Source organism: Triplophysa rosa, linkage group LG11, assembly GCF_024868665.1.
Source record: "Triplophysa rosa linkage group LG11, Trosa_1v2, whole genome shotgun sequence".
Taxonomy (NCBI): domain Eukaryota; kingdom Metazoa; phylum Chordata; class Actinopteri; order Cypriniformes; family Nemacheilidae; genus Triplophysa; species Triplophysa rosa.
In genome coordinates this window covers 9564411-9586997 of record NC_079900.1, presented here as the reverse complement: position 1 = coordinate 9586997, position 22587 = coordinate 9564411, and the positions used below count along the sequence as shown (strand labels likewise).

The 22587-nt window shown below is 38.0% G+C and overlaps 4 protein-coding genes across 5 annotated transcripts; 3 read left to right on the top strand and 1 right to left on the bottom strand.

Annotated features, from left to right (window-relative positions):
- Positions 1-210: 210 nt before the first annotated feature.
- nudt9 (nudix (nucleoside diphosphate linked moiety X)-type motif 9) lies at positions 211-2686 on the bottom strand. Its single transcript, XM_057346210.1, has 8 exons — positions 2539-2686; positions 2066-2299; positions 1789-1878; positions 1606-1692; positions 1337-1448; positions 1003-1149; positions 821-905; positions 211-727 (listed from the first exon to the last, which is right to left on the bottom strand). The coding sequence occupies exons 1-8, from the start codon at positions 2628-2630 to the stop codon at positions 582-584; spliced, it is 993 nt and encodes a 330-aa protein (XP_057202193.1). The 5' UTR covers positions 2631-2686; the 3' UTR covers positions 211-581.
- An 882-nt stretch (positions 2687-3568) lies between these two features.
- Positions 3569-11175, top strand: mapk3 (mitogen-activated protein kinase 3). The gene is made up of 9 exons (XM_057345956.1): positions 3569-4018; positions 5538-5720; positions 6127-6316; positions 6628-6744; positions 6834-6948; positions 7676-7807; positions 8178-8287; positions 8408-8536; positions 8714-11175. The coding sequence occupies exons 1-8, from the start codon at positions 3807-3809 to the stop codon at positions 8525-8527; spliced, it is 1179 nt and encodes a 392-aa protein (XP_057201939.1). The 5' UTR covers positions 3569-3806; the 3' UTR covers positions 8528-8536; positions 8714-11175.
- A 1324-nt stretch (positions 11176-12499) lies between these two features.
- Positions 12500-18978, top strand: gdpd3a (glycerophosphodiester phosphodiesterase domain containing 3a). 2 transcript variants are annotated; one of them, XM_057346450.1, is made up of 12 exons: positions 12500-12592; positions 12731-12959; positions 15534-15701; positions 16021-16063; positions 16178-16313; positions 16542-16587; positions 16669-16787; positions 17855-17944; positions 18053-18186; positions 18288-18347; positions 18462-18513; positions 18625-18978. In XM_057346450.1, the coding sequence occupies exons 3-12, from the start codon at positions 15554-15556 to the stop codon at positions 18742-18744; spliced, it is 948 nt and encodes a 315-aa protein (XP_057202433.1). In that variant the 5' UTR covers positions 12500-12592; positions 12731-12959; positions 15534-15553; the 3' UTR covers positions 18745-18978. The 2 variants fall into 2 exon arrangements, with proteins under 2 accessions (XP_057202433.1, XP_057202432.1); XM_057346449.1 differs by having other exon boundaries at positions 12514-12959.
- A 778-nt stretch (positions 18979-19756) lies between these two features.
- On the top strand, positions 19757-22486 carry ypel3 (yippee-like 3). Its single transcript, XM_057346451.1, has 5 exons — positions 19757-20090; positions 20871-20989; positions 21079-21122; positions 21217-21325; positions 21408-22486. Exons 2-5 carry the CDS (start codon positions 20873-20875, stop codon positions 21495-21497), a joined length of 360 nt encoding a protein of 119 aa, XP_057202434.1. The 5' UTR covers positions 19757-20090; positions 20871-20872; the 3' UTR covers positions 21498-22486.
- Positions 22487-22587: the final 101 nt, after the last annotated feature.

Here is a 22587-nt window from a genome sequence, read left to right as displayed (position 1 = left end):
GCTGTTTTAGTTCATCTAATGTGACAACTCGCATTTTGTATTGTCCTCCTCAGATTTCTTTCAGATTTTCATGTGTATACCACTGAGAACCATATTCAGCCACACTGTAACAAAGCACCACTATAACATTTTTCCTCAAAACGTGTAGAGCAAAACATAGTTCTAATTATTAAAGTATGGCAAAATGTAAAACAATACACAGAATGTGTTTAAGAGGGTTTATTCCATTGGTTATTACAACGAGTTTTACTCAGTAGTGTGCATATCGATTTTATTTAACTACTTCAATGTTATTAGTATGCGTTTGTTTCAAGTATTCATGCTTTATAATTTAAGAAAGTGCTCAGAAAAATCAGGTTAACGGTTGTTCTGTTGGAATGCATGTTTTGGCAATGTTGTTACATTTCATGTTAACAAACAGTATGCCTGCACAAGGACATGCTTTGAACAAACTGATTTTCCCACTTTGTCGTGTTCTCCCCACACTTAATTTATTGTATATTCTTGCTGTAATTCTTCATATTGTTCTCCTTTAAAATAAGATTTCTCATCATGAATTAGGACAGAAAGGCACTTTGCTGTTACCAATGGGCATTTCTTTCCTTAGCAACTGTCTCCAAAAAATGTAAGTGACTTGCATAAAGTGTCAGCGAGGAGTCGATGTCAATCCAACTCACTTGACCTGCATCATCTCCTGCCTGCAGTGGCAGCTCACTTACACTATTGCCTGGATGAAGATAAATGAAACATCCAAGTTAGAATGGCATATTTTATTAATCCAACACTATACTATCATCATTATACCATTTTTGATAATTACCCGATTCATCATGAAAGTTGACAGCAACTGTCTCCATCCAAGAGTTGTCTGTGTTTCTTGGATCGTCTACATAACCTTTATATACCTATACAAAAAAGATGTGCGATGATGTTATGACATGGCAGAAATTGATTTTCTCGATTGTCATTTCTCTGAAGTTACCACAATTTACACAGTCTCACTTGAAGACCATCTGAGTCGAACAGCTCTGTAATCCGCTTTTGGATCTTTTCCTTCTCACTTGGAGATGCCTGCAGAGTGTTCAGTGCCTCCTCTGAGAATTCCCGCTGCAATGTTTGAGAAACACGCTCTCCAGGGTCCACCATACCCTAAACACACAGTAACAAAGATAATATTCAATGTACTAGGCATACATATGTGTAAATGTGTACGCTGAGTGTGGTTTTAAAGCTTTATAGACATTGTCAGGTTTTACAATGTATTTTAAAATTTGGTGACTGAAATGATCCCTTTGAAAATGTTGTAGACACTGCAAGAAATCTAGATTATACTCACCCCTGGGATGGCCCATTCCCCACAATCTACCCGCTTGATGGACACAAACTGCAGCACGGGACGTTGAGAGTTGGTGTTGTTGACACACTGTCCAACTGAATCTGTCTTCCATCTGTAGGAAGCCACGGGAAAGAGGTTTTGTGTCTGAAAGTACTTGAATCACATTTTGCAACAAATGCCTTGCATACCCAATTGCACGAAAGATATGGAATTATGTTAAAAGGTGACGTGACAGATATGTTTTCGTTTATTATGACAAGTTTTAGTACCTGGTAACAATAGGGTCAGCAGCATGGTTAGGACCCCACCTGCCTAGTAGTCCTCTGCCTTCTAGGCCAGTCCTTCCATGTGGATTACTGAGGATGATTCATGAGATTTAAAGAAAAAAATAGCAAGCCTTTCAAATTTTATGTGTATATGGAATGATGATCACATTTTAATATCTGCCTTACAGTGGTTTGCCATTCTGTATACGATATGGGTCCTTGTGGCTTCTTCGGTCTACAGATCCATCCAAAGAATTGAACTGTGGGGAAAATTCACTATGGGAGGAGTAAACAGTCTAAATTAAAACTTTATAAATTCATTTTTTAAATAAAAATCAACAAGTCAATCACTGTCATAAATGTCTTATGTACCTCTGGTACAAATGAATCTGAATTCACGCCACAGAAAATAACATTTAAAAAAAGTTAACTGCAGTGTGTTTCCACATAAGTTTTTACTCACACAATCTCTGGGTCAGCCCAAACAGGTTTTTTAAGCACAAATGGGGCGGTATAGTTAACAGGGCTATACTGGGGCCAGTCTGTCTCCCAGTCCACCTTGTCATCAGGGACTGGAAAGCGGGTTGTGTGTGAGCCAGGATATACTGGGCAACGAGCCTTTATGTGCGTGGCAGAAGGCATGTATACAGATCTGTATGCACACAGACTAGGAATGCGACTAATGGGGTTGGTCCGGCTGAAAAGAATAAAATATTACAAATTTAACAAGACAGTGATGCAAGTAATTAAGAAATATACTTTCACAGCTGTCAATAGAAAGTCTCTATCACTTTATCTATAATTAAGATACAGAGAAAAACAAAAACAGCAGGTTTTACTAACGTTAGATCTAGAAGAGGCGCAGATATATTTTGAATACATTTCACGTTGTGATAATTTGAATATTACTAAATTGTAATTTATGTATGTACATACCAGATTCCACTTGTAACAACAGTGTACGGGAGCCCGATGATACTAAGCGCTATATGCACCGATGCAACCCAGTTACGGGAAACTGCTTTCATTACAAATCAATAAGCAGTCCAAAACGGCAGTAACTAGGAAGTGAGCGAAAGCTTCCCTGCCCTCTTCAGTGACGCAATTCATGCGACTTGCTGTGTAGGGAACTCGGAAACTTCCCACCTGAATTCTGGAAATGATGCTGAGTTCAAGACACCTCGGATTTAGGATATTTCCAACCTCAAGCCAGAAATAATTAATGAAACAGCGCTCTACTAATGTTAACAGATGCGTGTCATGTTTTAATGCTACTAAATCATTAGTAAGATTAATGTTTTAATGTTACTAAACATTTTTAATGTTACTAAATCAAGACTTGCATGATTTACTTCCTTGTTTGTGGTGGGAAATATCGCAAGTCTCGAACTGTTCTTTCGAAGACCCGTGGTGCCTCGTAGAGCGCAGGCGCGTACTCGTTTCACTGGTGGTTTCATGCATAGACAAATGTCCATGGTTTTAATGTATCAAGTTGTGTTTTTGTGTCTTGTGCGCTCGCGTGTGCAAACACGCATCTTTCGGTCTCTCAGTTTCACCAATCTGCGATTATACCATATTCTGTAATTAATACAATGACACAAAATATTTTCTAATTTTCCAGTTTTGTATAATTTATATAATCAATAATAATTAATTATTTAATTTATATAATCTATGCAATGCAAACTTGTTAAAAGCATTATAAAAATGTATTTAAATTATTCTAAGATACTGTGATGTTGCTAAAATGATGCAGGTGAAGCTCCATCCACAACAAGGACAGAATCAGCAGCATTTCAACATATTACGCAAGATATAACAAATACACAGCTTGCTCCAACATAAAAACTGTAAATCACACTAGAGGGGCCTGCTACCGTGATCGTGGGAGGAATTCCGCACACCCACTCGAGCGTTTTTCCACTGCCGCGTGAATGCGCCTGCATGCGCGCGCCTCCGCCCCTAAATGTTGTACGGGGGAAATGCGCGTTCGCGCTCGCTATACGTTTACATGCACGCTCGTTCCGCACTTCTTGCGTCCTACCTAAGGGGGCCTTGACAGACTCCTCTTCGATTGTCAGGAAAGCGCAACGTCCAACAGCAGTTTTTGCTATTTGATAAACCTGTAGTTCAACTAAAGGCAAACACAAACCCCGTCCTCCCTGAACAATTGTGCAGAAACGACTGATCTGAGGACAGAAACGATGGCGGAATCGGGCAGCAGCGCGGTAGCGGCCGGAGCCGCGAGCTCGATTAGCAGCGCCGCCGGTGCTGGAGTAGCCGTCGCGCCCGCGGGAGCGAATGGAGCCGCGGGATCCAAGCCTGGCCTTGAATCGGTTAAGGGACAAAATTTTGACGTTGGCCCCCGTTACACCGATCTTCAGTACATCGGAGAGGGGGCCTACGGGATGGTCTGGTAAGAGGAAACGGGTCGTTTTTGCGAGCGCACACTTTGGTGGAGATGCTGTTGAATTAGGGCGAGATTTAGTGAACTGTTAATGATCAGATCTTCGTACTAAAGCAAAAATGGGTGTCAATTCACTGAAAGGTTTTGTCATTACGCATTCCTTATTCAAACACAGAAGAGAAAATATGTTTTACGTTTCAAAAGCAACAGAATGATTTGCCATGATCAACAAGTTTCCTTCTTGCATATCCTTGAATCAGGGTTGGCAGCAGACTGCGAGTAATATATTGGATTAAATCCCATTTCTCCAGCACTGGCTGTGTCTCAAAACCTAGTGAGCTGCCTGAAAAGAATAGTATTTTTGCGCTTCATACGTACGTTTTATTTAACGTTACCCAACAATGTTGTTTAGGTAGCAGTTCACGTTGGTTTTAAAAGACAGACGCTGCCTTTAAAATACACCGATCCATAAACCGAGAAAACTCGCTTGGTTCAGAGAGATCAGATCGTGATTTTTGCAGTGTGCTTATGTTTGTTTTGTTAAATTTGTGGGCTGAAACGGCATGCTAGGACTGGTAGCTTTAACGCTAGTTAAATCTCAAATCCTGACATCTCACTCTGGGCTCGTAAAACAGGCGTGGTTACGTTGCGGCCAAATGTAGATTAGGCAGAGCGGCAAAATAATGCGTGCTTTTGTAGAGACCCGTGCTTTAAGATATCAATGCCAACTGCTAACGACATGTGAAAATGGGCGTTTAAATAATGGTAAACAGAGTATGTAATGTGCTTCAGACCCGAGATCACCGGGCTCTGTCCATCCCCATAATGACTGTCAAGTTTTGTTGGAGGATGTAAACAATCCGCCCGAATAATATAAATTTCGGCCTTCTATGGATATCGTTGCTTTGGGAAAGCAGACACCTCAAAAATCCTGTGCATTATTATTATTATTTATATTCATTAAATATTTTATATATTTAAAATATTTTTAAATATATATTGTTTTGGTCATGTTTTGTTTATTGCACGTCATTATTTTATTGGACATTTAAAATTCATCGGACCAACATTATAAAAGAGGTGCTAAGACGAAAGATTTGATTTTGTATCATGAAGTATTTTATTGTTTTACCTAGAGAAAAATGTTACAGACATTATACCACTAAGTGCATCCATGCATGTAAATATAAGCTATCTGTTTGTTATAGCTGATATGTCCATGGTTTTACGTTGATTCAAAATTCACTGATACATCAGTGCATCTCTAAACAAATAAAGAATGAGATATTGCATTTTGCATTAATTATTGTCATTAGTATTCAGTCTTCTTTTTATTGTTATCTTTGACCGCTTAAAGCAGGTGCAGATAAATGTCTGAGAAAAACAAAGCTGTTTGGAATGTCTCTGACCTGTTTTTATTATTGTTAATAGCCTTTTTGCATTTGTCAGTATTTCACAGTCTTCAAGAATTTTCATTTTTATACTTTACTCAATCTTCTTACTGTCTCTCTTTTTTTGCTGCCTGCAGCTCAGCTTTTGATAATGTGAATAAGATTCGAGTGGCTATTAAGAAGATCAGTCCATTTGAACACCAGACTTACTGTCAGCGCACCCTGAGGGAGATCAAAATCCTGCTGCGGTTCCGTCATGAGAACATCATCGGCATCAATGACATCCTGAGAGCACGGCACATTGACTGTATGAGGGATGTGTATCCTTAAACCACATTGGGCTGGATTATTGCATATGTAGTTTGGAGAACTAGCTGTGAACCTATGACATTTGTAAACGGTCAATATCTAAAATTTACAGATGATGAAATATAATTTAATTATAACATAATATAAATGTAAAATTGTCAAAACAGGAACTTTGCATTATCACAAAATTTGAAAGGGTGGTATCACTTGTGTTTATCAGCCAAACAGATGTTTAGTGATCAACATAGCCATAACATTGATATCAATGTTTCTATTATTATTACTATGGACTATAGACATCCTGCACAGGTGGCCAGTGTGATTCTGTCTTTTCCAAGTTGATTTGTTTATACAAACACATTTCTTACTTAGTTGGTTTATTCTGTGAGTTGCTGTAGTTCTTTAACTGCGTTTCAGCTATATCGTACAGGACCTGATGGAGACGGACCTTTACAAATTGCTGAAGACACAGCAACTCAGCAACGATCATATCTGCTACTTTTTGTACCAGATCTTACGAGGGCTGAAATACATTCATTCTGCCAATGTGCTGCACAGAGACCTGAAGCCCTCCAACCTTCTCATCAACACCACCTGTGACCTCAAGGTCAGAATCGCAGCTTGATTTTTCCCAGGAATGTATCCAAATTGGGACTAAACTCTATCCAAACCGTGTAATGAGAGGTTGAAAGTCTATAACAGATTAAATGTGATTTTGTTAAACAGCACTAAAACAAATCTCACATATTTCAATATTGCAAACCAAGCATCAGTACTGCACTGCACTTAGTTCATATGGTCTTCTGACAGATTATAGTAATTTAAGGATAGAAAAGTGAAGCTATTTAGACTTGATAAAGAGATTAAGGTATTTCTATACTGTGTGTCTTTGTAAAATAAATTCTTTCTCATTCTTAGATCTGTGACTTTGGGCTGGCACGGATAGCCGACCCTGAGCATGACCATACCGGGTTTCTTACAGAATATGTGGCTACTCGCTGGTACCGTGCCCCTGAGATCATGCTCAACTCCAAGGTATGTTTACTATTGTGTTTGTGCATCTTCAGCATTTAAAAAATCCTCTTTGTGTGTATTTTAATGTGTGCTTTGTGTCTTGCTTATAGGGTTACACTAAGTCCATTGATATTTGGTCAGTGGGTTGCATCTTGGCTGAGATGTTGTCAAACAGACCCATCTTCCCTGGCAAGCACTATCTGGACCAGCTTAACCACATATTGGGTAAGAATGTATCTTAGTCATGCCCTCATGTTCCCAGAACTGGACATTGCTGTGTTGAACTTGTTCTGCCATCCCTGTTTTATATGATCTGCTCTGTGAATGGCTGGATCAGTTTACCCTATGTGATATTATGAGTATGTGCTGATAATATCAAACATGCTGAAGACTCTGATCGTGATATTGTACTGCTCATACTCAATTAGAGAGGTCTTTTTTTTGGCTGCAATATCATAGCTTAGACATTGACAGTACTTCTAGCCGTGGTGCAGGTTTAATCCAACCTACATGAATTCCTAGAATGTAGTCTAGCATAAAAAGGACACTGAACCATGTAAATAATTTCAGAAATTGCCTTCAGCGAGGAAGGTCTTGTATTATGACCCAGCAGCGCAGTGTAAACTAAGAGGAACAACTCTTTGAAAATAACCTTCATCTGCAATGCCATTATCAGCTACCAGCCTTGAGTCTAAAGTTCAGAAATAATATCACATAGTATACTTTTAACATGGTTGTCTGATATTTCAAAATTGCTGGTGGTTAGCCTGTGCGCTCCCATTATACTCAATGATATACGTATAATAATAAAACATTCTCCATCCATCCATTCATTTAAATAAATGATGAGAACATGAGTACCGTCTCCTTTAAAGCAAACAGGGCTGATTTTTTGTGCATCTTGACCTGATGCATAGTTTGAATATTCTGTTACTCTTCCACGACTTGCCAGGTATTTTGGGCTCTCCCTCTCAAGAGGATCTGAACTGCATCATCAACATGAAGGCCAGGAACTACCTCCAGTCTTTACCCCAGAAACCGAAGATCCCATGGAACAAGCTATTCCCCAAAGCGGACAACAAAGGTGAACACTCACGTTAGGATGTTTAGTGTTACTGAAGTGAAATGACATGCATGTATGTAAGGTCTGACAGTAGCTGTCTCAAGTGTGCGCACATGCAGGCGTGTGGGTGTATTGTGGGTGTGAGCAAATGGTCTTGCTGCATTGTGCAAGGGTGTTTAAATGAAACATGAAGCCTGAACAAAATGAAATTACTACTGTATTTTGTCTTATTATACTCTTTGGCTTATACTCTACTGCTCTGTTTCTGTGTCTATGGATTAGAGTTTTGTATCGTGCTCGTTTCATCGGTTACATGCCTGTATAGGTGAATAAGCTTGTAATTTATTTTCAGCATGGTAGTTTAAAACTTCTGTGTTTGTTGCCTTTTTAGCTCTGGATTTGTTGGACCGCATGTTAACCTTTAACCCGAACAAACGTATAACTGTGGAAGAAGCACTGGCCCACCCTTACCTGGAGCAGTACTATGACCCCTCTGATGAGGTATCTCTCCCTTTCAAACTCCAATCTCTTGACTTTATCGGTCTCACACCCCACCAATCGGTCATCTGTACAATGCCATAACTGTCAGTTAACAGCATTTCACATTGTTTGCACATTTAGCCGGTGGCTGAGGAACCCTTCAATTTCAAAACGGAGCTGGATGACCTTCCTAAAGAAAAGCTCAAAGAGCTAATCTTCGAGGAGACTGCACGCTTCCAAGCCAACTACCAGGGCTCCTGAGAGGGGCAGGTAAGAATCACGTACAGCAGTCATAACAAAAATGGATGTAATGCTTGTTGCTGAATGTACATTTACTTAGTCATGATTCCTGTTGTAAATTTTTATACATATTTTCTAATAGATAATGACATTATCTGGTTTTAAAAAGTGATGCAAATTTTTTTTAAATAAAACTTGTTTTTTCAGCCTTCACACAGAACGATCAAGCAGAGCGGAGTCTCAGATAAAGACAACTCTAGACAACCTGCGAACACATATACATACATATAAACATTAAAAAAAAATCAAGATAAAAAGAGGAAAAATGTACATGTAAAACTTTCAGCTTTCTTTCACCTGTACATCTCTTGCTGGGAAGCTGTGCGCTATTTCAGGCATATAACCTCTTATCATAATGCCATTAATGGGGCTGTCAGGCTCACTATTGTTATTGCATACTGCACACAGCTCCTACTCTCTCAAACAATTGCATCTTTCACTCTTTCTATCAGTACTCGGCTTCTCCTTAGTTCGTTGTCTTTGTTTCTATCCGTCTCTTTCTCTTCATGTCTCTCTAGAGGGTGTCTTTTTACTGGGCTGTGTTGTTCTGGGTGTTTCTCATTCAAACAGAGAGAGAGAGAGAGAGAGAGAAAATCTTGACGATGGGCACTGGACTGGTGTGTGTATATAAGTGATTTTGAATTTCTTTGGAGTATTGTAAGTTGGACATCTGTTTGTACACTGTAATTTGAACGTTACGATTGGTTGCGAAATGTGTTTTGTAATGTTGGGAATTTATATTTGAATATCTTATACAGTCATTACTCGTGTTTTTTTTATTCATTCCCTGACAGGTGTTGTTGCATTTAATGAGCTTGGATGTTTCCTTTTACCTTCTTTTTTTCTATTGAGAGAAAGAAGTCTTGGTATGATCCTAGGTGATAAGTGTGTTGGCGATGAGAGGAAAGTGAGCAAGATATGGATTAATAACCCCGTTATCATCTGCTGTAAAATATCATATTCTACTGTGGAAAATGTAAACTTTCTTGCCAATGTTTTTGGAAAATTAAGCCATCAGTATCATTTTTTTAAGCTGGCTTTCTCTTTCATCTGTTCAATTTTCTCTCGTACATCTGATGGAGGATCTTTGGTGTGCAGACCTTCATCACGTATTCTTTTTCCTTTTATGGATTTCTTTGTGAATGACATTAGTTGTCATTGGTTACCATGTTCCAAGGCTACTGTTGCCATGATTCCTTTTTGATAAGTCACACATGGTTCCCCTCGATCTGGCTTAGTGCAACGTCCCCTACGCTATGTTGAGACTGTTCTTTCTTCAACCTCTTGTTCTGAATTGTGGAATCATAGCCAACGCTTTCAGAGCCATAGCACATGTTTTCCTCATTCCTGCCCTGTGATGTCAGAAATTTTCAAAGGGCTTTTCCGCAGGGCTTGCTGACCTCATGCCTCTCTTGCTTGTGATTGGCTATCCTTGTTTATTTAGTCTCTTGATTGGCTGACTTTGCATGCAATGCATCACATGTAAAATCTGATTTGCTACATTTACCTCGGTTCCCTCCACATCCTTTATCATACTCACTTTTCCTTCTTAAAAGTTTTTGGCCAATCGTGGAATAAGAAAGCATGTTGAAGTGAGAAGACTTAAAATGGCACAGTGTGCTGCTTTTTTGCATAAATGCAGGGTGTGAGTTGCATAAATTTATACCCCCCCTCAGTGTAAAACTCAATTGACACAAGACACAAGGTTCACCTCCATTACGTTACTTTAGCCAATCAGTGCACCTGCACTTTGTGTCTCATGACCAAACATTTTGTTTCCGCTTTCAGTTTGATCTATTCCTGTATCCAGTTTCCTCCTTTCTTTCTATTTCTTACTACGCTTTCATCTTTCTTGATCTTAGTTTCCCATACAACTAAATAGGGTGAAGTGTAACAGGCAATGGTGGTTGGTTTCATGCCATGTCTACATCTGCTTTTTCCAACCAGAAGCTGCTTCTCTCTGCTCCCTCAAGGAAGGGAGATCATCCAATTCTGTGACCTGAGGGAAACATTTCATTACCAAGGAAAGGGTTATTATTTATATTACTGTATTGTCAATGGCAATGATATGCTCATTATGAATGGGACCATTGGGACTGTCAGCAGTCTCTCACAGAAATACACTCACACACAGACACATACATTGAACTGATATGCACTCAACACATTTGTATTTTTCAGATATATATATATACCTGCACGCATACAGTATATGATTTAAAAAGCCTACAAAGGAGGCAGATATCATAATGTCCTTTTTAATGGCTGTTATTATGATTTTTGTTGGTGTTATATTGGTGAGGTTTTTTATTTTAAAAACTAAAAAGGGATTTAAAACATTTGTCCTTTTTAAAGTATATTTTGCATTTCTTTTGTTTTTTGCTTTGGGTGTGAAAAATAATTGGCTGTTCACTCTTTCTGAAGTCTATTTTTCCCTGAATCTTGTAAGGAGTTATTTTAAGTGATGATTAAACAATATGAGTAGATTCTCAAGAGAAATGAGCTATGGATGGTTATAGTCTATGTATATGCTTATGGGTATAATAAATTAAACGATTAACAAAAACAGAATTATATACATATATTAAATAAAATTCCTGATACTGTAAGTCTTTAATGTGTGGTCATTCTTTTTTCTTGTTGCCTGCTTTTGCTTTTTTAGCAAGAATAAAAAATAAAAGGTTCTAAAATAAAATTGTCTGCATGTCAAATTGAAATAAAATGTCTCGTTCACAAGTGTTTTTCATCTTACTGCATAACTGTGCATATGGTAAAAAAACCTGCCGAAATTTTAGTTTAAATTTTAATATATGATCGTCATAAGCTTCGTCTTTTTATATGTAATCCTATTAACTAGTTGTGACATTGTTCCAAACTAGTAAATAGCTAAGAGGGCTCATTTCCATTTGTGCCTTTTGGCAAACCTGTAAGCTTACACTTGCAGTAACACTTGCCTTCAGTCATATTCTCATGATTTAGTTATTGCAACACTCTCTTATGATTGAATGTTGTTTCATATAAAGGGAGCGGTAATGACAAAACCTACTTCATTTGTCTTGGCAATAGAAAAACAAAACATTCGTGACAAGCATAAGCATAGCCTTGGCAACCTTTCCAGGAAATTGATCGTCAGTTATTTTATGGCTAGTGATTTGACTTTCCAGACTCAATTACACAACTAACTTTTCCAAAATTTCCAGAACTCTTGCTTTATATGAACTATTACCTTCTCTCTCCTCTCAAACGAGTTGTCTGTCGGACCACTCCCCGATTCCAAAAACAAGTTCCAGCATGTGTTTAGAAATCTTCTGCGACGCATTCCACTCTTAAAGACATAATGAACTGAGTAGGTTTCAAGTGTGCTTGCATAGTTATAATTTACGTGCAAAACAAAAAAATTATGTTAATTGTACCATTAGTAATTAATTCATTTTAGTGAGATTAACTGGATGCGGTGTGATAAAACCATTTAACCAAGACTATACGAATTAAAGGGAATATCTGACTCTTGCTTTTATTCCTCATCTGACTCTGTTCTCTTTGTTTGTTAGATAACACGCTTTCAGCAATTCTATACAAAACAAGAACAATAGGATGGAAAAATGTGCTGCTGACAGGCTGAACTGACACTGTTGCTGTTGTTTCATGCACATGTGCTACAGTGGGTTTATATTTCTCCCATCACAACCTTTTGTGAAACATTAAAATGTGTGAGAACATGAATACATGCCAAACATGAACTCACATTCAACAAAAACATTTGCTGTCTCCATGGTGTAGCCTGTTCTATGTCTCCCCTCTAGACACGCACAAGTTGTTTCATGTAAACAAAACATCTGTACTGAGTTACAGTATTGTACAAGTTATCTTGAAAAAGGTGTTAAGGTGTCAGTTGCAAGGTATGTTAAACACCCTCACTGACTTCGACAAAAGGGAGGGCAAAGTTTGTGTCACAGAGAGAACAGCTACCAATGACTAACTGACTGTCCAAACTTAGTAATATGTACACATGAGAGCAAGAAAGAGGTAATTCTTGTTTTTTCACATGTATCTTCATTGGATTTGCTTTGAGGTTATATGATTTTGCAACGTGTTTCTCATTTCAGTCAATGTACTTTTTCTTTTGAATTACATGATCATTGCAACATTTCTTACTATAAAAAGGTGATATGAGGCTAAGTCAAAGAGAGGAAAGGGAGTGGCTGAGTTATAGGCTAAGGTAAACTGCAGAGGTGTGAAATAGAAGTGAAGAGGAAAATATAGGGGATTGTCATATATGGTTGAAGAAGCATTCGGAGGACAGGTGCTTTGGAAGTCAACTTAGATCTGCTTCTGGATCCAAACCTAAATTACATTTCTCAAGACAGCAGGAAGGTGACGGAACACTATACTGGTAAGTTTAATCATTTACTTTTATTCAGAAATCATACTTTGCAGAAACAGAGAAAATGCTAAGGGGGATACTCATGATATCGAGTTGAAAAATAAACCGTACATGTGTCTGATGTGAGAGCAAAAATGTAGAAAACAAAGTGTTAATAATATATTATTAATATTTGTAATATAAATTAGCATAAGATATACAGTGCCTTCCTTGCAAAAGTATTCATCCCCCTTCATTTTATTCACATTTTGTTATGTTGCTGCCTTATCTTAAACTACTTTTAAAAATATATATATATATTAATCTACACTCCATGCACAATAATGCCAAAACAAAAAACAGATTTGTGACTTAGAACTTTGCAAATGTATTAAAAATAAAAAAAAGTAAAGTACGTTGCATAAGTACCCTTAACTCAATAGTTGGTTAAAGCACCTTTACAGACTCAAATCTTTTTGGGTATATGTGACAAGCTTTACACATCTGCATTTGGCAATTTTCTGTCATTCTTCTCCTCAGATCCTCTCAAACTCTGTCAGGTTGCATGTAGATCATCAGTAGACTGGCATTTTCAGATTTATACAGAGATGTTAAGTTGGGTTCAAGCCCAAGCACTAGCTGGACCACTCAAGGACATAGACAGAGTTGTCCATAAGCCACTCTTGCATTGTTTTAGCTGTGTGCTTAGGATCATTGTGATGTTGGGAAATGAACCTTCTGCCCCGTCCGAGGTTCTGAATGTTCTGGGCTAGGTTTTCATGATCATTATCTCTGTATTTTGTGCCGTTAAGCTTTTCTTCTACTCTGACAAATGCAACAGTCCCTGTAGCTGAAAAACACCTCCACATCATGATGCCGTTTCCACCACACTTTACTGTTGAGATGGTATTGTACAGGTGTTGAGCAGTGCCTGGTTTTCTCCAGACATGATGCATGAATCTGAGATTCATCAGACCAGAATATATTGTTTCTGACAGTTTGAAAGATTCGTTGAAAGGTACGTTTTTGCATATTTCAAGTTTCCATGTGTCTTCACTGAGCAAAGGCTTCATGGCCACTAAGCCATAAAGCCCAGATCAGTGGAGTGTTGCAGTGATGTTTGTCCTTAAGTTTCTCCCATCTCCATATATGATCATGGAGCTCAACCAGAGAAATATTGCTCGTTTACGTCCTTCGTTGTCCTTCTCAGTTGCTGAAAGGTTGATAAATTGTTTTGTTTTCTCACGTATTGATTATTGTAATGCACTTCTTGCTGGAGTATCTAAAACCTCAATTAGCAAACTACAATATGTAAAAAACTCTGCGGCTAGAATTCTATCTGGGGCCAAGTCCGGTGATCATATTTCCCCTGTTTTAGAGTTTTTACACTGGCTCCCTGTCAAATACCGTATTGATTTTAAAATCCTTATGTTAACTTTTAAGGCATTGCATGACCTGGCTCCTCAAGTCTGATCTGTTAATTCCTTACAAACCATGTCCAAATCTACGCTCTTCTCAGTGTGGTCTTTTAGATGTTCCCAAGACACAGCTCGGCTCCATGGGTGATAGAGCATTTTCTGCTTATGCTCCTAAGATCTGGAACTCTCTCCCGATTAACATCAGGGAGGCAAACTCACTAGCCACTTTCAAATCTCTTCTTAAAACATTTTATTTCAATACTGCTTTTACTTGACTGGATCTTTTGTTTGTTTTATACAGTATTTTATTGTGCTGTTTTATTAATGTGTGATGTATTGTTTTGATTTTTGTGAAGCGCTTTGAGAAAGAAACTTTTAATGGCGCTATATAAAATAAATGTATTATTATTATTATTATTCTTGGTCACCGCTCTAACCAAGACCCTTCTCCATCGATGGCTCAGTTTGGACAGGAGGTCAGCACAAGTAAGAGATCTGGTGGTTTCAAACCTCTTTTATTAAGGATAAATGGAGGCTACATGCTTCTGTGAACCTTCAATACAGCAGATTTTTTTCAGAAGTCTTCCCCAGATCTGTGCCTTGATACAATCCTGTCTCAGAGCTCTACTGGCCGTTCTTTTGACCTCATGTCTTGGTTTTAACTTTGATATGCATTTTCAGCTGTTGCACCTTTTATTGAGAGGTACAGTATGTGCCATTCCAAATCATACTTATTCAATTGAATTTGCCACAGGTTAACTCCACTCGAAGTGTAGAAAGATCAATAAGCAAAACGAATGCTTCTGAGCTAAATTTCAAGTGTCCCAGAAAAGGGTATGAATACTTATGCAATGTACTTATTTCAGTTTTTAATTTTTAATAAATTTGCAAAGTTATCCCAAATCTGTTTTTTGTTTTGTCATCATTGTGCATGGAGTGTAGATTAAAGTATTTTTTTTATTTAAAGTAGTTTAAGATAAGGCAGCAACATAACAAAATGTGAATAAAATGAAGGGGGATGAATACTTTTGCAAGGCGCTGTATTTATCTTCATTTTTCAAATTTTTGTTGTCACACCATAGGACACATGGTTTATTTGTCAACTACCCATATGTTTGTATTACTGGGTATATGCATACATCATTATACTTGTAATCCTCAATATATTTTTTTTCTGTTTTGGCAGTCATCTGCTGCACTCAGTCTATGGGAATCATGGCAAGTTACTTGTACTACCTGCTCCCAGCAGTAGGGGGCTATGCTCTCACGTCACTCTACTTTCTGGCGAACCCTCATATTCTTCATAAGAAAAAGAAGACGGCTTTCTACAGTACCCACATTTCTCATAGAGGAGGTACGGTATCAGGTCTTTGGTTTCAATACACAAATTTACAAAAATTTCAAAAACTATTTATCACCTTTGAAAGTTTGAAATGATCATTGAGTTTGGTTACTTGATATAATTGATAACAACTGCAGGCTTTAATAATATGTTTAGGACCAGGTCAGAAATGTGTTACTTTGTTTGCATGTTGCATGATTGTGGGTTATATCCATTCATAAACATGTCAGTGCAAACCAATAGATGATTATGGAATGTTTATGACAGCGAGTTTGAATGCTTTTCTCTTTATGTTTGTATATTAAGTGTTAAGTTTGCTCTGTGTCCTCAGGCTGTGGTGAAAGGATTGAGAACACTATGGAGGCCTTTACACAGTGAGTGGGAAGCTGTTCTTGAATCAGAGCTCATCTCTCAGTGCTTCTGGACCAAACAGATCAATATCATACTCTGTTTTGTTTATGATTTTCTGTTTAAAATGTTTCTCTCAGTGCTGTTGACATGGGCACCGAGATGCTGGAGCTGGACTGTCACTTGACGAAAGATGGTCATGTGGTGGTGTCACATGATGAAGAACTCCTGAGGCAGACTGGGCACGACGTTTCCATCTCCTCCTTAAACCTGGAGGTAAGAGGTCAAGGTTAACATACTCTCCTGCAGTTCTACCTACTCTTTAAGAAAACTTTTGTAATTATAATTCTTGCTAAGTTGATTATGCATCCTGCTTCCTTCCTACTTTTACCTCTATTTTACCACATTCAAATCTATTCAGTTGTATTTCACAGATTTTCCCATATAAGCGTTTTGATTTAAGGATGTTTTTAGTTTTCAAAAATGTTATTATTCTTTTTTCAGGACTTGCCACTTTATAAAGAGACACTCGAGGTTACCTTCAGGACAGGTATGCCAATACAAATGACACTGCAAAATAATGTTTTTATTCATTAAAAAACAAAGATGCCATTGTAACCCTCTTCTACAGGTCACTACAGCACTGGGTCAGAGAGAAACATTGCTTTATTAGAGGATGTGTTCCGCAGATTTCCTCACATGCCTGTGAACATTGAAGTGAAAGAGGATAACTGTGCACTAATTGGGAAGGTATAGGAGCACACATCATACCATCATCTTTCTTCTAAGTGTGTTTATATTAAAGATGCAGTTTGTAATTTTTTTGCAGTAAAATATCCAAAAAAAACACTAGGCTAGTGTTATATATTTTGTTCATTTGAGTACTTACAATCTCAAATGTTTCCAATTATTTGTAAATCGTGAGAAAATTGTCATTTTAACCAGTGACACGGGGGTGTGTCTGGCAGTCGCCTATCAATGGCGTCACATCTGCGTTACCAATGACACTAGATGGTAAGTCTGCAACCTTTAGTCAAAAAAATCGCGGAATGCAGGAAGCAGACTAGAGGCTGTTACATGATTGGCTGAGATGCCTCACATGATTCATATAAGCCGTTATGCTTTCTCCAGACCTGGCATCTCCCTAATAACCCAGTCTATGGCATTACCCTCGGTTTCCGCTTTTACTGCCGTAGAAACCATGGCAACACAGTCTCGTGGACAAATGTGAAAGTATTAGTTTGTAGCGTCTATCAAGCAACTATCTTGTCGGTCTATCAGTCGTTATGGAGCACAATTATTCTTCACTTTTTGCAGCTGGTTCTGTCAACAAAGACATTTTTACTAGACAGAGACGCTGATCTTGCATGTGTTTTACTAGACAGATGAGCAACTGTTTAGATTCCTTTACTGACAGAAAACGTGTGATTATTATTTCGATCAACAGGGTTAGTCTTATTGTTTGAATGTCTTTTTATTAATTTAGCACGAGTGTCATGTGTATATTTACTGAACAAGCAGTAATCGTTTTTAGATCATATGAATAAATTGTAATACATTAATTTTATGAATTACATCTAATTCATTATAATGAAATAAAATCACGTCATCAAACGCAACATTTATTGCGTGATTTCTTATTCACGTCTGATTGATTATTAGCAGTGGAGTTGAAGACGACAGTTCCCATTATTACACATTCCTTCACAGCGTCATCAAGCTACGCCGTTGTTGTTGTTTTGAACATATCTGTTTTGAATGTGCGCTCTCTAGCGGCGGATTTTACAAATTGTGCCTTTAAATTCACTGTGTCTCAGATTTCTGATCTTGTGAAGAAATACAACAGAGAAGGCCTCTCAGTTTGGGCGTCTATGGAATCCACCATCATAGCCCACTGTCGCAAAGTGGTGTGTGAATTTACCTTTCTTGATTCAAGCAGTAACATCAGACAGGTATACTTGTTATCTAACTATTTTCCTTTCCTAATACTTGGCTATTTCATTGTGCTTTGGTAGAACCCCTCCATGCCCTATGTGTTCACTCTAAAGCGAGGTTTACTGCTGCTATTCTTGTATTTTACCGGCCTTCTACCATTTGTCCCACTGGGAGAAAGTTTTGTGCAGTTCTACTTGCCACAAATCATTAACAGGTCTGTGTGTTCCACCTTATGTCATTTTGTGTTATTTGTATGTTAATGACACAGATAATTAAAACACTGCTGTCTCACTAAATTGACATCCTTCCATGCAGAACATTCACACCAGACATGTGGATTCTGAAAAACAGTTTTGTGGTCTTCTTAATTGACAGGTAATTTAAGCAATTTTAACAATTAACAGTACTTAATAGTGCTATCAAACTAAAACAACGTTTCAGTTTATTACAGTTTTTAGTACTTTATTGTGTTCTTTCTGTTTGTGGCAGACTGACTATGCGAAAAGGGATGTTCAAGCACCTTAGAGAAAGAGGAATTCAGGTTTGTGGCCATATGATAGGCTACAACCTTTCGTTTTTAGGTGTGAAACTACCCTCACGGGCAGAATGTTAAATGTAGTAGCCTATAAACAATGTGTCCGTCTCTCTTTAGATTCATCTCTTTGTGTGTAATGAAGAACAGGATATTGAGGCTGCATTTTCTCTGGGAGCAACAGGAGTCATGAGCGACTATCCCTCCCTGTTGTCAAACTATATTAAAACGCGAAAATAAGCCACGTGATGAAAGTACAACAGCATACAGAGCATATACTCCACCCTTTTAGTCAAACACTCAAATACTGTTTGCCTTTAAACATGAGGTCGTTTCTTACTTACAATGCCTACAATACTTAGCGATAAATCAAACCATGGTCTACTAACACAAGATTTACTGCATTCCTCATACAGTATGAGAGTTATATATAAGTGGGAACACATGAAAAATAAATAGACAATATAAAAAACGATTGTTGTGAGTTTTTCTTTGGTCCTAGCTTGATGACTCCAGCATTGCATGTTTATTATGGTTTTCAATCAGTAGGTGTCATTTTAGTTCCTCCCGTCTCATGCTTGAAAACAAACACAATCCTTGTTTTCTAAAGCTGTGCAAAGTCCAAATGTGGCCATCAGCTGTACCAAACTGGAATATTCAGGAAGTTAGTGACAATTAAACGCTATATTATACAATGCAACTCACTACATGGCTTAACTATCCCTGTGTTTAGACGTATGATTTAAAGCAATACAATATATTTTAATGTAAACCTTTCATGCAGGATGACAACAGTTTTGTGATGTTTTAGATACCCAAATTGGGTATCTAATTTACATGTAAAACGTCAAGGGGCGCAAAATCACCAACCCTTTTTAATCAAGTGATAAGACTGAGAAAACCAAGACACGATGCCTTTTTTGTTTTTAATCTGAAACGTTAACGGAACCATAAACGTCAAGGTAACGTAAAGCACAATTTTATTAGGATTGTTCGACTTGATGCGGCGCCGCAAGATCCGATAGGCGGATGACATCAAAGAACCGCGAGATCGATTCGAAAGCAATTTTTTTTATCGCTCTCGCGGTACTTTGATGTCATCAGTTCTTGCGGCGCTGCATCAAGTCGAACAAGCCTAATGGGTGACCTATTTCCAGAAGTCGCTTTCTATATTCTGATTGGTGGGCCGTGGTTTGTTTTGAACCACGTGATGTTTAAGAAACTTCCTCGCAAAATACTGTAAACAAATCTACGAATATTTTTTCGGTTGCGACATATCCTGAACTGAGTGGTCTGCTTAAATTAGGAAAAATTACGAAGTCTTAGCTCGAGATTGCACGTATTTACATTAGTGCAGAGCAGCTGGACGGACAAAAGGAGGACGGAAGTGTTGGAAAAGCGCAACGTGCCGCGCGTTTGTTTGTTTGTTTGAGAGGTCTAGATTATTTAGTGAATGCTCAGGCGCGTGTGAAAGCGGGATAGTGACAAACGGTTAGAGGTTTTCTCATGCCTTTGCGTTGACCACGCTTCTCTTCTGGTGACAATACTGCGGTTGCATTTGTCTCGGAGAAATAATTTGTGTTTAGGTAAGTCCGTTTTCATTCCCTCGGTATTTCTACATATTGCGTGAATGAACACGTTTGAAACATCTGATCTCGGCGCTGGCTGCAAAGAATAAACTGCGGTGAACAAGTCAGTACTATTTGCGAACATAAAATGTCCGTGTAGTGTTGGCTAATGTAAAGCGTTATTTTCATGTTACCAGCAGCATTTGGTGTTAATTTGTAGCTGCTTTGTGGGCCGCAGTTGTTGTATTCCATATGAACTAAACGAATCGTAAGAAAATCTGTGTAGATAATTTACGTTTATCCTAATATTTCACATTCAAATTTTTAATGACGGCATGACTTAGTTATCAATTATATCTCACCCTTGTTTACTCTCGTGCCAGTCGTGCCATATATGGGAGTTAACTACAGTCTGGGCAGCCAAGCAAAGTAGGTCATTTGAATGTTTCCTTTTCCTGGTAGATCACAGAAGCAAGAATGAGAACTCTTAAATGCGACATTATAAAACGCAAGTAGATCACGCGCAACATAAACATCAGCGCATTTAACCTGCTATGAAGTTCATGCAACATTATTTGCAGACGGTGTCAACGCCATTTCTTTTCCATGTAAACTATGCGTGACGATTTGGCAACCCTGCTGTGGGCTCTTTTGGTTGTCGATGCTGCTTCAACGTTAGCCTTGTGATTTCATGATTTTCTGGTCAAATTTAAACAGGAGTCGGGGAGGTGGGAGGGCAAGGTTTGTTATTCTTGCTGATATGGTCGGACACTGATTTTTTTTGTGTCATTTTCAAAGACATGGTGAAGCAAACCAAGGCCAAAACTTTCCAAGCCTATCTGGATTCCTGTCATCGGCGCTATAGCTGTGTCCACTGCCGTGCACACCTGGCTAACCATGATGACCTCATTTCTAAGGTGAAAGCATCTTGTTTGATACTGATAGATTTGTGAACATCATGCTTTTTGCGTTAAAGGCTCAAAAATGGTTCTTGCTCTTTTTTCAGTCCTTCCAGGGGAGTCAGGGACGTGCATATCTCTTCAATTCTGTGTATGTAGCACACCTTGTATGTAAAATGTATCCCAGAAATCAGATTTAATTTCCTTAAATAAAAAGATGTTTAACTGTCATTTTGTGATTTTAGGGTTAACGTAGGTTGTGGCCCAGCAGAGGAAAGGTTGTTGCTGACTGGACTTCATGCTGTGGCTGATATTTACTGTGAGAATTGCCACACCACGCTGGGCTGGAAATATGTAAGCAGCAAAAAATACAACAGGATACCAAAATTACTTTATTTGTACTGTTACTATATGTAATCTTTTTTTCTCCCTATAGGAGCAGGCATTTGAGTTAAGTCAGAAGTATAAGGAGGGGAAGTTTATAATTGAATTGTCTCACATGATTAAGGATAATGGATGGGACTGAAGCCCTTAGCCTTTGCTTTAATTTACTGCCACCTGCTTGCAGCTTCTCCGAGAACAGCATGAGATATGCTTCCTTTTAAATGTCCATCTATGTCTACATTACTATTGCGAGCGCCTTCCTTCATGCGGATATCCCAATGCACCAGGTTTTCACAGGGGATGGGGAGCCTGCCCTGGGGTGTGTGTGTGTGTGTGTGTTAGTCTATTTGGAAGTTTGAGAAAAAAAACTGCTTGAATTATCCACCACTTAAATCCTGTTTCAAAGAACTCTTTAATTTTGTTGGGATTTGGACATAAACCCTCAAACTCCTGATTAAGTGCAATTCACAAGGTATGGATCAAATATGATCAAAACGATAAGGTCCAATACCTTTTTATTCAGTTCATTTTTACTTTACAGAACGAGGTCTTTGTGTACAAAGTCGAACGAGAGCCAAATTTAGAGTTAAATTATTTTACTGTTGTTTGTAAATGATGTACTGGGTTTTATATGTGAGAACTTTGTTTAAAGAGGATTATGTGCAATATACGTGTTGGAGAGCAAGAGTTTGCAAAAAAGGATGATTATTCATGCCTCCAAATTCTGTCATTTTGGTTGAATTCATCTTTTAATTTACCAAGCCATTGACAAAATCCCAACAAATGAACATCTGCTGTGTGTGAGTGTGAGTGTGAACTGCAGGCTGTAGAGATAGTCCACGGCTAACTTGACATTGACACTTCAAATACAGCTTGTAAACGCATTTAAGATGTAATGGGATATTCTTTTTTATATGTCTGTCTTGTTTTGTTGCATTTCGTCCATGATAAATGTTGTAAATATAATCTAACATTGAGCAGCATGTACAGAGACATTTATCTGATCATGTTAGAGCAGGCATAAAAATGTGTTTGATTATGTAGCAAAATATTTCTTTGAATGCTAAACTGTTAAGTGTATTACATTAACCTGAATTCTTTACATTAAAGTATATGGGGTAAATAAAAACAGTGACACTGTGTTTAGTTTTTTTCTAAATGTTTTTAGATTGGTTAATCATTTTTACTTAGTATTTTTTTAATTTGTCAACATTAAAGTGATAGTTCACCCA

Bases quoted from the DNA above. Each gene is read 5' to 3' on its own strand.
- mapk3 (XM_057345956.1), top strand. From the start codon at position 3,807: ATGGCGGAATCGGGCAGCAGCGCGGTAGCGGCCGGAGCCGCGAGCTCG. The intron at 6,949-7,675 runs GTAAGAATGTAT...ACGACTTGCCAG, and splicing joins CCAGCTTAACCACATATTGG to GTATTTTGGGCTCTCCCTCT. The intron at 7,808-8,177 runs GTGAACACTCAC...TTGCCTTTTTAG, and splicing joins CCCCAAAGCGGACAACAAAG to CTCTGGATTTGTTGGACCGC.
- ypel3 (XM_057346451.1), top strand. From the start codon at position 20,873: ATGGTGAAGCAAACCAAGGCCAAAACTTTCCAAGCCTATCTGGATTCC. The intron at 20,990-21,078 runs GTGAAAGCATCT...CTCTTTTTTCAG, and splicing joins ATGATGACCTCATTTCTAAG to TCCTTCCAGGGGAGTCAGGG. The intron at 21,326-21,407 runs GTAAGCAGCAAA...TTCTCCCTATAG, and splicing joins CCACGCTGGGCTGGAAATAT to GAGCAGGCATTTGAGTTAAG.
- nudt9 (XM_057346210.1), bottom strand. From the start codon at position 2,630: ATGAAAGCAGTTTCCCGTAACTGGGTTGCATCGGTGCATATAGCGCTT. The intron at 2,300-2,538 runs GTATGTACATAC...TATTCTTTTCAG, and splicing joins GTTGTTACAAGTGGAATCTG to CCGGACCAACCCCATTAGTC. The intron at 906-1,002 runs GTGAGACTGTGT...TTTTTTGTATAG, and splicing joins TCGACTCAGATGGTCTTCAA to GTATATAAAGGTTATGTAGA.
- gdpd3a (XM_057346450.1), top strand. From the start codon at position 15,554: ATGGGAATCATGGCAAGTTACTTGTACTACCTGCTCCCAGCAGTAGGG. The intron at 17,945-18,052 runs GTGTGTGAATTT...GTGCTTTGGTAG, and splicing joins TAGCCCACTGTCGCAAAGTG to AACCCCTCCATGCCCTATGT. The intron at 18,514-18,624 runs GTTTGTGGCCAT...GTCTCTCTTTAG, and splicing joins TTAGAGAAAGAGGAATTCAG to ATTCATCTCTTTGTGTGTAA.